The following is a 16,649-nucleotide window of genomic DNA, read 5'->3' as shown; positions in this document are numbered from 1 at the left end:
GGAATTTATATCTGTTATTCCTCCAGCAGGCTTCTATTCTAATAGAGTTAAACTTTACTCATAAGTAACAGGTGGTTTTTTTAAAAATAAAAATAAAGCTTGCTAGAACTGCATTTTTCTAAGTAGTACCAGAGGTGAAATTGAGTTTGTCGACTGCTGTAAAAACAACAAGGATCCTATAGCACCTTCTAGACTAATTGATTTATAATTGCATACTTTTGTGGTCCACAATCTATTTCATCTGTGGTCTACAAAAGCTAATAACATCATAATGTGAAGTCTTTTAGATCCCAGAAGATAATTTGTTAACTTTTAACAAAATGCGTAATAGACTTCCAAAAATTACTTTGGACCAAGTGTAAGTACTACTTCTTTGTGCTAATTATTTAAATAGCCTTACAAATAGCGATACCCAAGAAAAGATGGCACTACATTAAGAGTGTCATTAACTGTAAGATTCATCAACTAAGTGGCATCTTTTTAATCAGGGTTATGTTCAAGCCCAAATAATGTCAGACTTCAGTGTATTGTAAAGAGGCACTGCCATCAATTATGAAATAATGTATTCTGGATAGGATTGAGAATGTACTAATCTGAGATTTAAAAAAATCCTTTGAAATACTATTTTCATTCATATATAAATACGTTATTCCAGCACATAGCAGAACATAAATATAAATGGCCATGGTAGTTCAATATTTGATTTCTCATTGTGATCAACTATATGCCTTTGGGTACTCATAAGCATGTGATAGAGATAGAATTCATTCTTTCCCCCTGCAATCTATAGATATCTATGGATCTTGCCATTCTTTTATTTAGCATGTATATTTAAAAAAACAATAATGTCATACCAATCTCTCACTTAACATTAAAAAATCTAGAAAAAAATCTAGAAAGAGAATACAATACATAAATACAGATGCTTGGCAAATGACTCATATTTATGACCTTTGTTGTGTCCCGGTCAATGGGGAAGCCAGATTCACTTAGCAACCAGGTTACTAACCTATCAACTGCATATGATTCACTTAACAACTATGGTAAGAAAAGTCATAAAATGGGGACAAACTCACTTAATACATATTTTGCTTAACAACAGAAATTATGGGCTCAATTGTGGTCATAAGTTGAGGACTACCTGTATTCCCTCCATCTGAAAGAAAAAATGAAAATAATAGCAATTAAGAATAACAGAAATAACAGGAAATGTGGCTGCCTATTGATGTATTGATTCAAATCAACAGGTCTATGGTAAAAATCAACTGAGTAATAATCAGAATGCTTATAGTATATTCACAAGCACACACATTTCTTGAACTTTTATTTTTTAATCACAATGCTCAATTCAGTTTTAGACTTCCTTGCAATCCCTGATTTAATCTAGCACTTACTTACAGGCTCTTCATTCCATTCTGCTTTCATAGAGATACATTAAAGGAACATCCCCTGAAATCCAAGTTGCTGATACCTTTAAACCAGGGGTGTCAAACTGGTGGCCCGTGTGCCGGATGCGTCATGCGCAAGCCATGCCCACCCCAGTTCCATGAAGGGAAAAAACATCGCAATACGTCACATGATAGCAATGTGACGCCCTGAGTGTGACACCTGTGCTTTAAACAGAACACTCTTTCCTTTCACACAAATTTCATATTTTTTTAATAATATGATTTTCTCTTTCTCCCTGAAAGCAGACCTTACATACATTTTGTCTGGACTGAGATATAACATTGTTTTTCTTCATATACATGAATGACTTTTTTTTTAAAGGAGCTCCCTCTTGAGTCACATAAATGGTTCATTCTGTTTACTGCCATTTTTGTTGTGCTTCTTGGAATAAATAGAGATTATCCTCTTTTTGTCCGAAGATACTTGACTTACAGTGAAATAGGCCTACAGTATATTATTATAGTTGCTTGCATAGTCAGCCAGATGTTTAAACTGGATTTGGCATTCTACCACTTCCTTCCCAAAGACCTAGGATAGGCAGATGCTTAATAAGTGCTCCAGTCATTTTGGGATTGCCCCCAAGGGCACCTATTATTACTATTGCCTACTCTATTTCTACTTGTGGGACTTTGTGTTTTGTGATTTTCTCCAGTTCTTTCTCTTCTTTGCTCTGTCCAGGTACTGCCACATACATTATCCAGACTTTTTTTGTTTCATTTACAGTTGTTAAGTCTGGGGTGTTATGTGCTAGTTGCTTGTCTGCTTGAATCCTAAAGTCTTTAACTTCTTCGTTTCCTATTACTTAGTTTGTGTTGTGGTCCCACCAGTTCTTGCTTACAGCAAATTGTATTTCTTGCAGATGTTCCAATGCACCATTGTTGCTACTTTGGTATGCAGTGGTCTGTAGTCAATCTGTACAACTTTCATGCAGCAGCTAACAAGGTGGTCAGCTGTTTCTTTAGCTTAGTTGCAGAGACGGCATTTGCTGTGTGTTGCTGTCTTCTCTGTTTGACTTTGCAAACATTTGTTCTTAAGGCCTCTCAGTCTCTTTTTTTCTATTTTCCTGTTGTTGTCACATCTTTTATCTGCGTTGTCTGCTATTTTTTTTAAATTATTGGCCATGTAATATTTTGCCTTGCCATCAGGGGTGGGTTTCGGCTGCTGATACTGCCGGTTCTCTCAAGGATGTGCCCCACACGCTTGCTTGATGCATGCTATGTGCACATGTGCAGTGCTTTAAAAAATCTTCTGCCCATGTGCAGAAGCAAAAATCAAGATGGCGGTGCCTACGGCACTGCAGAGAGAACCGGTTTGGGGGCGTGGCAGGCTGAGTTACTACCTACTCAGCTGAACCGGTCCAAACCGGTAGGAACCGTCCTCTGCTTGCCATGTGTATTTTCTACTCTTCATTTGGCCTTTCTTATAGGCCAGTTTGGTCTTTCCATGAAATTTTATTATTTATAATGTTCTATGGCCATTTATCTCATACAATGACTTTAGTTGATTCACAACAATCCATAAAACATGGTTAAAAACATACTTTTCCCCAAGGTGCCCAACCATACATCCTCATAGTTCAACCCCCCACATTCTATCCTAATGCTTGAGACAAGGGCCAGATCGTCACAGCCCTCTGGAGAATTAAAAGGGTACTATTTAGACTGCAAATATCCATATTACCAATAGATGGCAACTCACCTCAGTTCTGTACTGCACTTTGTGTGTGCGATTCTGGATGGCCACGAGGTGGCAGCAAAGTCGTACAGAAATATGTATCATTTAGTGATCATCTGAATTGTGGCAGCCACAATTGTGCAGAACAATCAAGGCAGGCCTAGCACTCACATCTTGCTAAACAGCGATAGTGTTCTCATTCAGTAGTATGTTTTTATTTCAGACAAGTATTCTGACTTCTGATTGGCAGTAGTCTTGATTGTTTGAGCTTTCAGCTTCCACTAAAATTAATAATTCCAAAAGACTGGTGTGAAGAAATGGATTAGAGTAGGCTTCACACAGCTGTGATTATTTATATGTTTAATATACTTCACCAGCATAGCTTCGGTTTATATGCCTAATCAGTGCTATAATGCCAGACCAAAATTTCAAAATAAATTATTTGAAAGATCAGTTTTGAATCAAACTAATTGGCTGTGGTTTCCTCAAATGGTGCAATTCATTAACCAGTCTTCAGTATATCCCTAAGTAGGAAATTACTTAAACATTTCCATTTCCAACTATATGGATCATTTATCTAGAATGTTCCTCCCCCGTATTCAGCATGACAGAATATAACCTATTTTGGCTTTTTGTCCTTCAAGTGTGCAAAGTGTGATTTAATATTACCATCAAGCATACGCATATCAAGTATTCCTTTCTGTATATGATTAAAAGCACCTGTTGCTTTAAATTTCTTCTGTCAATCTAAATAAGTTTAGAAAAGAGTCAGTTAGTTAGTAAGTTGCTGGTATTAGGGTGGATTTGGTATAGGGGCTTCCAATAAGCAACATTTTTAAAAAAACGGGATATACTGAAATGTGTAATTTGCTCTTTCTCAAAAAAATTATCTCCTACATTTATATTTACCGTAGATAATAATGATAATAGACTTATTGGTTAAACTTCCCCAACATTATGTTATTTATCAATTCTCATTCAAATAAACTTTGCTATCCTACTATGGCAAGTAGATATATGCAAAACATTTCTTACTGCAAAAAGAATAGGCAAAGCAATATTTTTGTATTATATACAGAATCAGAGCAGTGTGACATAGTAGTGAAGGTGTTGAAATAGAGACAACCAAGTTCAAATCTACTCTAAGCCACAGAAACCCATTGAAGAACATGTTGGGCTAGTCATTCTTGGTCAGCCCAACCAAATTCCTATTCATCTCCAGGAAAATCTTGAAATGGTGGAAGAAAGTGTGATATAAACATATGTCAGTCTTCTGAAGTTGTTCAGAGCAGGAAACGGATTCCTCAATAAGGTAGAACAAAGCTTTATTGGATAAACGATATTAACACATCTTGGAAATCTGATTGTGTTATCTGATTTCTGGGGTTCAAGTAATGCTTTTGTCCTTTTGTTTTTGGAAGACCTTCTGAATACTGCTCTTAAGGCCATCTCCATGACTGTCTATAATCTACCAAATTATTATCATCTAGAAATTATATTAAACTATCTTGGGTTGTACATACTGTATTCAACCATGTTCTTTGACTAGTTAGTAGATCAAGTAGTTCTTAAATTATAGAGTGATGCAAAAACTACTTTAGAAACATTTGCACAGTTTTCCTAACGCCACATATTTTAAATAAATGAATTTAATAGTTTACATTCAATCAATGTTTGATGTTCAGTTTGTGTGGCTCTTGAAAACATCTATTCAGTGGCTAAGCTAAAACTTTGGGAACTGCAACTGAAGCAAAGTTTCAGCTAGCTTTCTAACTTTCAGTCGTCAATTTGCTTACAAAATGGGTTTGCTTTCTTACTGTATTGTTTTAGTTGAAAATATTTTTTTATCTGAGATCTGCTTTAATATTCTTTTCTGAGTCTTAAATAACTATAAATTATGTTATGTTAATTATATTGCTCCTAGCTGGCTATTTTTAATAGAAAGTCATGGAAAAATTGTTATGTAACAAATGAATAAAATATGAATTTTAACCATTATGGGTCTCAAGTACTATTCCATTATAGCTCAGAGAATCTAGCTATATAAGGAAAGATATTCATTACAGTTAACAATGAGATTTCAGATCTGGAAAACAGGCAATAAAAACCAAACCACCTCCCTAAAAGGAGAGAATATAGCATTATTTTGAGGAAAGAAAGAAAGGCAGATTAGAACAGATATAATAACCCTGTATAATATATATTTTGTAAAATGTGGATAGAGCAATGTTTCCACCTCATCAACGTTTTATGAAAAACAGGGAGATCTAGGACTGATAATAAGGAAGTTCAATTTACACTAAACATAAATAAATTATGGAATTTGTTGCCATCAAATATGGTGATGATCAGTCATTTAAATGGCTTGAAATGAATTCACCTGGTTTCCATAACTGTTGACAATTTGTTTCCTGAATGGGATTACCAAGATCAATATCTCAAACTTCCTTTAATACATATGGCAGATTTCCTCTTTCTAATTGCAGTGATAACCTATATATATATTTAAATGTTCCTTTTGGTTTTCCTAAATAATGAAGTATTAAAGTCTCTAAATTAGTGTAAGATCATATTGCTGAAGCTCTAATATTTCTATCGCTCAGAACAGATTTAAGTTGAAACTAAAAAAGGCATTCTACCTTATCGCTTATTTGTTGTTCTGCCTCATCTCCATTGAGAAGTTCATCTTTGAGGTGAAAGTCTTTTCGCTATAAAGATTATATGCTCTCCTATCCCCTATTTTAGCCAAACCATAACAATTATTCTGATCAAAATATGTTATTAAAGGAATTAAAGGAGAAATGCCCTTTATCAAAGCTATGTTTTTATTATTCCAAATTCGAAGCACTGTTTTGGTAAAATATTTTTCCATCTGTTTCATTTTAGAAACATGTTTTGGATGAAAAAAAACCACTGATTTATAAACTTATTTGGCTCTGACATAATTTGAATTTGAACCCATTGTTTAGAAGAGTCTTCCATAGTAAATGGAATCATATGCCCTAACTATGCTGCTTGATAATATGTTGAAAAATTGGACATGTCCCAGCCTCTCTTTTTCTGAAGTCTATATAGACTTATTTTCTTTATTCTCAATTTTTTTTTGCTTGAAAGCAGATACTTTCTGTTCTTTTATAGTTGCCACTATTATTTGAAGGCTGTTCTGTAATTGCCACTATGAACCATTGAAATAAAAAGTTTACCATATTAATTTTACTATGTTGTATAATATTTAATGATTCACTGATAGGGAAATGATTTGCAATCAAGATTGATCCATATGATTATTTTTACCAGATTGATCCATGATTAATTTTACCCATTAATCACTTAACTAGCTAACAGTTTAATATAAAGTTTATAGTCTGTATTAAAAAGTTAAATGGTCCTATATTTATTTATTATTTATTTATTATTAGCGTTTATATACCGCCCCCTCTCCCGAAAGGGACTCGGGGCGGTGTACAGTCTGTATTAAAATACAACAGATTAAAACATAGAAATAACTATATAAATACATGTATAAGAGGAGGGTAAAATATGCCAAACTGTACAGCTAATAAATAAATCAATACAAAAGTTTAAATAAAATGCCAGATTCTGAGAATCTTTCCCAATTTAAGAATCAACTTATCTTGATTGTTTCCCAGACTCTCGTAAAGGATCTCATTGGATCCCTTATGCAAAGTATTGCTTAAAAATAAAAAAAAACATATGGTATTAAAATCTCTTTAAACTCTTGGTAAAAATCCCTTGACAACCCATCAAGATCAGGAGACTTTTCATTCTGAATAGTACTGAAAACTTCAGAAAGTTCTGAAATGAGATTCCACATACCGGTATTGGACATCTTTTATGGAATCAGTTATGGAAATGTTAACCTATTTAAAAATTGGTTAATTTTTATTGGTGATGGGTTATTTGTAGAATATAATTGTTGGAAAAGAATTTAAATTGTTCACTTATGCTTTTGGTTTTGTCCCAATTTGGCATGCGAAGAAGAGACTTCTTAAGGGTTTTTTACAGGGGCTTTTAAACCAAATTTTAAGGGGGGGGGGTTGATTCGAATGGCTCAGTCAGGCTTGGGGGGGAGTCTGCCAGGGCACAGGCCAGCGCTAACTAATGGGCGCGGGTTGGGAGGGCTAGGAAGGGCTGGGATTCCGGGAGAGACATTAAGCCATTCCATTGGGGAGTTCACCATCTCTACTGTTTGTGGGAGAGGCAGATATGGTGGGGGCCGAGGGCCAAATGATGTTCGGAGGACGCAGGTTTGCTGTTTGAGAGCAATCGCGCGTTCCGACCCTCATCGCCCTTCTTGCACCCCCGGGTGCTCGGGATTACAGGACCCTGGTCTCCGGCTGGTGTCGCTTAATGCCAGGTCTGTGGTACATAAGGCTCCCCTCATTTACGACCTCATACAGGAGGGTAGAGCGGACCTGGCGTGCATTACAGAGACCTGGTTGGGCCATGAGGGGGGAGTGCCCCTTAGCGAACTATGCCCACCAGGTTTCCGGGCGTTTCACCAGCCGAGAGCCCAGGGCAGGGGCGGGGGGGGGGTAGCGGTGGTTATTAGGGAAAGTCTCAGACCTCATGAGGTCACTGTGCCTCAGATAGATGGGTGTGAGTCCCTCTTTGTGAAGTGGGGCCTTGGAGCTCAGGTGAGCCTTTTTGTTACATACCTGTTTCCCTGCTATGTTTCATCGGCCCTGCTGGAGCTGCTGTATGTATTAGCTGGATTGGCGGTTGATTTCCCCAGGCTCATGGTCCTGGGGGATTTCAATCTGCCCTCCATTGGCGAGACATCCGAGTCAGCTCGGGAGTTCATGGCTTCCATGACAGCTATGGACCTAACTCAGTTAATTCAAGACCCCACCCATAATGGGGGACACACGCTCGACCTGATTTTTGTCTCTGGGCAGTGGATGAATGATCTAGATTTAGGGGATATTTCTATTCAACCCTTGTCATGGTCTGATCATTTCCTCATCAGGCTTGACTTCCATACCGCTACCCCTCGCCGCAGGGAGGGGGAACTGACTAGATGGTTCCGCCCCAGGCACCTGATGGACCCCAAAAGGTTCCTGATGGAGCTTGGGACTTTTCCTGAATCCCTTGCTCACAACTCGACCGAAGCCCTAGTTGGAGCAAGGGATAGGGCTGCCGCTGGGGCTTTGGATCATGTTGTGCCTTTGCGGCCTCTGACCCGGTGTCGATCCCGGATGGCTCCCTGGTTTACCGGGGAGCTCCGGGAGATGAAACGCTGGAAAAGACGCCTAGAGAGTGGCTGGAGGGCCAGCCGGTCCGAATCTGATCGAACACTAGTAAGAATTTATATTAAATCCTACTTAGTGGCAATAGAAGCAGCAAAACGGCAATATTTTTCCGCTCTTATCGCGTCCGCAGATAACCGCCCAGCCGCCCTGTTTAGGGTGACCCGCTCCTTACTTAACCAAGGAACTGGGGAAGACCCCTTGCAGGGTAGGGCTGAAGAATTTGTTCAGTATCTGCAGGATAAAATCGCTCTGATCCGGACAGGCTTGGACTCTGACTGAGTAGATTCGGGCGAGCCGACGGGGATGATTCTTAAGGAGACTATCTGGGATGGGTTTGACCCTGTGACCCCCGAAGGCATGGACAGGATTATGGGGGGACTCAGTGCTACCACTTGTGTGCTGGACCCGTGTCCCTCTTGGTTAGTTTCGGCTTCCCGGGAGGTGACACGAGGCTGGTTCCAGGCGATTACTAACGCTTCATTGAGAGAGGGGTTCTTTCCCACCGCCTTGAAGGAGGCGGTGGTGAGGCCCCTCCTCAAGAAGCCTTCCCTGGACTCAGCTTCTTTAGCCAACTATTGTCCGGTCTCCAACCTTCGCTTTGTAGCGAAGGTTGTCGAGAGTGTGGTAGCACGTCAGCTTCCCCAGTACCTGGATGAAGCTGTCTACCTGGATCCGTTTCAGTCAGGTTTCAGGCCCGGGTACAGCACGGAGATGGCACTGGTCGCGTTGGTTGATGATCTCTGGCGGGCCCGGGACAGGGGCTGTTCCTCTGTCCTGGTCCTATTAGACCTCTCGGCGGCTTTCGATACCATTGACCATGGTATCCTACTGCGATGACTCGGGGGGTTGGGAGTGAGGGGCACCGTTTTACGGTGGTTCTCCTCCTACCTGTCGGATCGGTCGCAGTTTGTGTTGACTGGAGGGCAGAGATCGACCCCCAGGTGCATCACTTGTGGGGTGCCCCAAGGGTCAGTTCTCTCACCCCTCCTGTTCAACATATACATGAAACCGCTGGGCGAGATCATCTGTGGTTTTGGGGTACAGTATCATCAATATGCTGATGATACCCAACTTTTCATCTCTACCCCAAACCACCCAAACGATGCCCTCGATGTGATGTCCCAATGCCTGGAGGCTGTGCGGATCTGGATGGGGAGGAACAGACTCAAGCTCAATCCCTCCAAGACTGAGTGGCTGTGGTTCCCGGCATCCCGATAAACTTTTGTGATGTGTGTTTTTAATGTTGTACGCCACCCTGAGTCCTTTGGAGAAGGGCGGCATATAAATCCAAATAAACCTAAACCTAAACCAATTTGACCATTACTGTTTTTAATCGCACTAATATATTTTTCAATATTGGGATTAAAAAAAATTAAATATTTTTATTATGCATTCTGTGTGTTTATATATTGTTATGTATAATGTTAAATTCAGTACAGGAAAAGAAAAGAGAAATGAATCCCCATCACTAATTTTAATATCACACAAAGCATTAAGAGGAATGCAATATAAGAGAAATTATAAAATATATTACTGAAGCCAAATATCAACAGAGAGCAGAATTATTCCATTGTTTAGTTCACCATTCTGTAAAGAGAAAAAAGCTTTATTTAGGCTTATCTGCAACTGTATGCAGGAGTGAACATACCTCCGGTGCAAAGAGGTTGATGGGTAAGCAGAAGTTGCAGGTAGTTGCAGACAGAGCAATACGCAATGCCCCCCCTTCAAATCTTAACTATGCATTGGGTGGAGATGCACATCCTGCAAGCTTATTGATTTATCTGGCTCCTGTTGAGAGGTGGAAGAAGGCAAGGCACATTCAAACAACGTTAACATTCACAGAAGTATAAATGCAAATGTTTCTTGAACAACAGATGCAAATATTGTGGCCCGCCAGCAGAGCTGGCAGCAGATTTAGACAGTGAAGAGGTTGGAGAGGAACATGGGCCAGTCCTGGAGTCTGGGGAAGGCTCTGTGTCGGAGGCAGAGATGGGGTCAGAACTGTATGCCAGTTATCAGCTGCCTTCAGAGTCAGACATCAATGAGGCAGGTGAAGAGCTGGAGCCTGTTCCCAGTGTGCGCATGCGCAGAGTTGCCAGACGAAGGGAGCAGCTAAAGAACAGGGGTCAACTTGGGAGTAAGGCCACAGGTGGATGATGAATGGCCTCTCCCAGAGGAAATAAAAGAGGAGCAAAGGGAGAATGGAGTTTGCAGGAGATAATTAATTTGTTTAATTGGTTTGTGATTCTCCGAGACTTTTTACCAAGTTTTGCAGATATTGGCCTGGCAGCTCTCCAAAGCAGATACGGTCTGTGGCTGTAAATCCTCCCTTGAAAGGCTTTGCTGGTTGGGAATGAGTAGAATTCACAGTAAATTAATAAAAGGGTTTTTTGTCGGAACAAGTTTGCTTCATGCTCTTGGGAAGCCTAGGTCAGAATAGCATACATTCCCTGATGTGTAGTGACGTATGAGTCTAACCAAATCTTTAATTTGCACCTTATTATTTAATACAAATTTGAAAAACTTTCAAAGTTGGCATTCCATATTGAATGCTTATCATGTAATTGTTCTCTGTTTTTTAAATTGTTCATTACTTCTTCAATATTGAAGGTGTAGAGTTAATTTAAGCTAATTCAAAATATTTAGTCATCACAGCATAACATATAACTTCTTGCAAATTGATATACCGGTAATTTGTTTTGCTACACTCATTAACCATTTACCCTAAAACGAATCTGTTGAATTAGTTAAAATGAATGAGACAAGTTGTTTTGTTTTCTGGAGAAAAGACGACTTGTTCGGCATTGGAGCACCAGGAATTTTTAAAAACATGAAATAGTTTAGTGTTGAAGGTATAAGTACTATATAAATTTGCATATATACATCTATATGCATGCATGCAAACTTAAATAATATCTCCTGGCTACCAATTTTTATTTATCCATAGTTCAACAGTTCAATATTTTCTGTAACAAAGATGTGGTTAAAAAAAAAAGATTTGTCTCCAGAGTTGCTATATTTTTATATTTTTTATTATTTTTATTAGCTTCCAGATTTGTTATGAGACTGATAATTCAGGGTTCTGAATTTCATAGGAGCCCATGCATGTTCAGCAATATAAGTAAAGGCTTTGGAGCTGCAGCCATTTGTGCTTAATGCAAGATTGCCTAGAGCAGCTAATGTCATTAACTCGATGCAGGCAGAAAGATGATTTAGAGCAGGGGTGTCCAAACTTGGGAACTTTAAGACTTGTGGACTTCAACTCCCAGAATTCCCCAGCCAGCATGGCTGGCTGGGGAATTCTGGGAGTTGAAGTCCACAAGTCTTAAAGTTCCCAAGTTTGGACACCCCTGATTTAGAGTATCCTCAATGGATGTGACACACATCTGGATAACAAATGCCTGAATGGGATATAACTTTGGACCATTCACTCGTTGCTAGGCAAATTCTTCATTTCCAGTTGGAGACCATTGGGCATGCCTTGACTGGTGAAAAGAAGGACTAGGGCTGATATTATAGCAGTATTCCGATTTTTGAGGGGCTGCCACAAAGATGAGGGGGTCAAACTATTTTCCAAAGCACCAGAAGATAAGACAGGAAACAATGGAGGGAAACTAATCAAGGAGAGAATCAACTTAGAACTAAGGAGAAATTTCCTAACAGTGAGAACAATTAACCAGTTTTCAAGAAGGGACTGCACAGACATTTGTCTGAAATGGTATAAGGTCTCCTGCTTATTTATTTATTTATTTATTTATTTGGATTTATAAACCGCCCCCTCTCCCAAAAAGGGACTCGGGGCAGTGTACAATCAATGAAACACAGATAAAATACATAAATAACAATATAAATAATATATAAACAATTAAATACTTGAGCATTTGAGTGGAGGAGGTGAGACTGTACAAAGAAATAAATATAGTATAAAAGCCCTAAAACATCCCAATTAAAATACCCCAACCCAATTAAAATATATCCCCGGGAGGTAAGACTAAGAGTGTGCCAGGCCAGCTAATTGAAACAGGTGAGTCTTTAGTTTTTGACGGAAGGAACGGAGGTCAGTGGTGGTTCTGATGTCGGGGGGGAGGTCATTCCAGAGGGTTGGGCCCATCACAGAGAAGGACCTACTCCTAGGTGTCGCCCGCTGGCATTGCCTTGTGGACGGCACCAGGAGGAGTCCCTCCCTGTGAGAGCGGATTGGTCGTAGGGACGTGTGTGGTAGGATGCAATCCTGCAGATAACTAGGTCCTATGCCATGGAGCGCTTTAAAGATGGTAATCAATACCTTGAAACGCACCCGAAAGGCCACAGGCAGCCAGTGCAGCTCGCGCAGGAGGGGTGTTACGCGGGAGTATCGTGCACTCCCCATGATGGCCCGCGCGGCTGCGTTCTGGACTAGCTGTAGTCTCCGGATGCATCCCAAGGGGAGCCCCATGTAGAGGGCATTGCAGTAGTCCAGGCGAGACGTCACCAGCGAGTGAGTGACCGTGCGTAGGGCACTCCGGTCCAGTAGGGGGCGCAATTGGCGCACCAGGCAAACCTGGTGGAACGCCCCCCTTGCCACGGCTGCCACATGGTCATCCATTGACAGCCGGGCATCAAGGAGGACGCCCAAATTGCACGCCCATTCCACAGGGGACAGTTGTTCGCCCCCTATGGCCAGCGATGGTATCAGCTGGCTGAACCGAGGTGCCGGTAGCCACAGCCACTCAGTCTTGGAGGGGTTGAGTTTGAGTCTGTTGTCCCCCATCCAGACCCTGACGGCTTCCAAACACCGGGACATCACTTCAACAGCCTTGTTGGGGTGGTTTGGGGTTGAAATGTACAGCTGAGTATCATCAGCGTACAGATGGTACTCAACCCCAAAGCCACGGATGATCTCACCCAGCAGCTTCACATATGCATTGAACAGGAGAGGTGAGAGGACCGACCCCTGTGGCACCCCACAAGTGAGTGGCCTTAGGGTCGACCTCTGCCCCCCTGTCAACACACATTGCTTCCGGTCGGAGAGGTAGGAGCCGAACCACCGCAAGACGGTACCTCCGACTCCCATCCCCTCCAACCGGCGCAATAGGATACCATGGTCGATGGTATCAAAAGCCGCCGAGAGGTCTAATAGGACCAGGATAGAGGAACAACCTCTATCTCTGGCCCTCCAGAGATCATCGACCAACGCGACCAAGGCTGTCTCTGTGCTGTGCCCGGGTCGGAAGCCGGACTGGTGTGAGTCTAGATAATCGGATTCGTCCAGGTGTCGCGGAAACTGCTGCGCCACCACATTCTCAACAACCTTCGCCAAAAAGGGAAGGTTGGAGACTGGACGATAATTAGCTAGCTCCGTTGGGTCGAGCGAAGGCCTCTTGAGCAAGGGTCTCACCACCGCCTCTTTCAAGGCAGTTGGTAAGTATCCCTCACCCAATGAGGCGTTCACCAGGCCCAGAAGCCAGCCTCGTGTCACCTCCCAGGCTGCCAGTACCAGCCAGTAGGGACACGGGTCCATTGAACATGTAGTGGGTCGCAGCCTTCCACGCAACCTGTCCAAATCCTCGGGGGCAACAGAGTCAAACTCCTCCCAGAATGGTCTCTCAAGATTCGCTGCTGACGGCCCGTCCGGTCCACTGACGAAGGTCCATCCACTCCGGATCTGAGCGATTTTGTCCTGCAGATATTCCCCAAACTCCTCTGCTCTTCCCTGTAAGGGTGCCCCCCGCGTCCCCTGCGATAAAAGGGAGCGGGTCACCCGAAACGGCGGCAGGGCGGTTATCCGCGGACGCAATAAGGGCGGCACAATATCTACGCTTGGCCACTCTCATTGCCACAAGGTAAGTCCGCAAATAGGCTCTTACCTGTGTTCGGTCAGATTCGGAGCGTGAGGACCTCCACCTGCTCTCTAGACGTCTCCTGTGGCGTTTCATCACCCTTAGCTCCTCAGTGAACCAAGGAGCCCGGGTGGATCGATGCCACCGGAGAGGTCGCAAAGGCGCAACCCGGTCCAAGGCCCCAGTCGTCGCCCTATTCCAGGCAGTCACTAGGTCCTCTGACCGGGAGCGGGACAGGGCTACAGGTATTGGCCCAAGCTCCGTCTGGAATCTATCCGGTTCCATCAGGAGCCTGGGGCGGTACCAGCTTGGAGAGTCTGGTTCCGCCTCCTCGCGGTGGGAGATAGCGCCAGGGAAGTCCAGCCGGAGGGATGAGTGATCTGACCATGACAGGGGCGTGATGACTAAGTCCCCTATTCCCAGATCACTCGTCCACTGTTCAGATACAAAAATAAGGTCCAGTGTGTGGCCCCCTTCGTGAGTGGGGCCCTGAACTAATTGGGTCAGGTCCATGGCCGTCATGGAAGCCATGAACTCCCGAGCCGCCTCAGAGGCCGCTCCCGTTGACGGCAAGTTGAAGTCCCCCATGACCAAGAGTCTGGGGGTCTCAACTGCCGTCTCTGAGATTAGCTCGAGGAGCTCGGGCAGGGCTGCTGATGCATAGCGAGGAGCCAAGTATACAATCAGCAAGCCCCACTGCCTCCCTGGGCCCCAGTTCACACCAAGGGACTCACACCCGGGTATCTGAGGGACAGTGAACTCCCTCGGCTCTAAACATTCCCGAATAACCACCGCCACCCCACCACCCTTGCCCAGGGCCCGGGGCTGATGGAATGCCCGGAAACCTGGTGGGCACATTTCCACGAGGGGTAAACCACCCTCGTGGCCCAACCAGGTCTCCGTTATCCCTGCAAGGTCTAGCTCCCCCTCTGAGATCAACTCATTGATGAGGGGGGCCTTGTTAGTAACAGACCTTGCATTGCAAAGCATCAGCCGCAGGCCCTGGCTCTGTAGTTCCTGTCCACCTAGACTGCAGGGGTTGGTACAAGCGACCGGGCGTAACCAACAGCCACGGTCTCCCAACCGACCTTGAGATCTTCTCCTGTCCTCGCATCCCCCCCTCCCCACGACCGTTGTAATAAAACAACCCTCTGTTGAAGTGACCTTTGCTTCCCCCCCCTCCACTTCACTTGAGCTAGGGGTTGGATCAAATGACCTCCAAGGTCCCTTCCGACTCTGTTACTCTATGAGATCATTTCTATGAGACCTGCTATCACCTGTTATCATGGGTTGAAAAACTATTATCATGGTAGATTTAGAATGAAAGATTGGAACTATCAAGGAACTGTCATCAGTATTTCTTGAACACCTAATTCCTTCAGGTGCTCTCCCTTTATTAATATAACTTTCTCCCAATCAGCTTTACAAACTTCATTTTCTTTCTCTTCATGGTGGCATCTGAAGGAATTTCACATTTCAATACATCTTCATTATCACTGTATATTTTATACTTAGCTTTACTCCTTTACCATAAAGATTGGTGACGATGCAGACAATTACAGTCTATTCGGGGTTAATTTATTTTGTTATTACTTCTGCTTAGTTAGCTACTTAATTTTTTAAAATAAGTGTTTCCTATCTTGAACTCTATTGCTTTTTAAAAATCAGGATAACCAATATTACATAAAATATAAAAAATAGGTTGTGAAACTTCTAACTAGGTAAGTGGGCAAGTGTGTATTGCACCATACAATTTTTTTGTGTTTTAAATATTTATATAAAATATTCCTTTTTTCCCCATCCAAGAACCCAGAGTGTATCTTCCATTTTTTCTTCTATGGTTGCCCATACTGATAAACATACTACATTCAAATCATCTACATAGCCTCGTTTGTTTTCCTTTGAATGTATTTCCTACTAAATAAACTTAAAATTGCAGCCAAGGTTTCATTATTGTATTTGTGTACATGGGACAGATTTTCTAAATTCCCTCTGGCCTGATTTTCAAGTGTTCGACATCCAAATTTAGATGTTTTGAAAGGAGTCTAGTCTCAGTTCAAGGTCAGATTTAATAGAAAGGCTCGGAGCACATTTCTTTTGTGTCATCTCTGCCCATGTTGTCAGAAATGCTTTGTGAGTCTTGGAGTGCTTTTGAATTCCAGTCCCAGTTGTAGAGGAAAATCTGAATATAATTATCAAGAGTTGTTAATACTTATACCCACTCAAAAAAAGGAGGCAATTATGCCATTAGACATGTATTATGTACATAGACACAATTCCCTAGGTACCTTTGGTTAATAGACAGTTTGTAATGAGAAATGCTCTGAACGTTAATGATAAATATTTCAACATTATTTGCCCTTAAAGGTCTTCTCTTTGAAAAGTCACTGGTGCATTAAAATAACCGGGTAGCCCTGTGTGGCAGTGATGGTGA

At 42.2% G+C, this 16,649-nt stretch overlaps 1 protein-coding gene across 1 annotated transcript in view; it reads left to right on the top strand.

The window, feature by feature from the left end:
• COL25A1 (collagen type XXV alpha 1 chain) overlaps positions 1-16,649 on the top strand; it is a gene marked incomplete at its 5' end in the record, with an annotated part of 298,043 nt that overhangs the window by 150,611 nt on the left and 130,783 nt on the right. The window contains 2 exons of the mRNA XM_081960325.1: positions 7,657-7,679; positions 15,032-15,063. Coding sequence (XP_081816451.1) covers positions 7,657-7,679; positions 15,032-15,063 — 55 coding nt within the window. The remainder of the gene's footprint in view (positions 1-7,656; positions 7,680-15,031; positions 15,064-16,649) is intronic.

The sequence above is a fragment of the Natrix helvetica genome (assembly GCF_964273705.1).
Source record: "Natrix helvetica genome assembly, chromosome: 7".
Taxonomy (NCBI): Eukaryota; Metazoa; Chordata; class Lepidosauria; order Squamata; family Natricidae; genus Natrix; species Natrix helvetica.
Note: the sequence above shows the minus strand (reverse complement) of the source record. Positions and strands in the feature narration are given on the sequence as shown.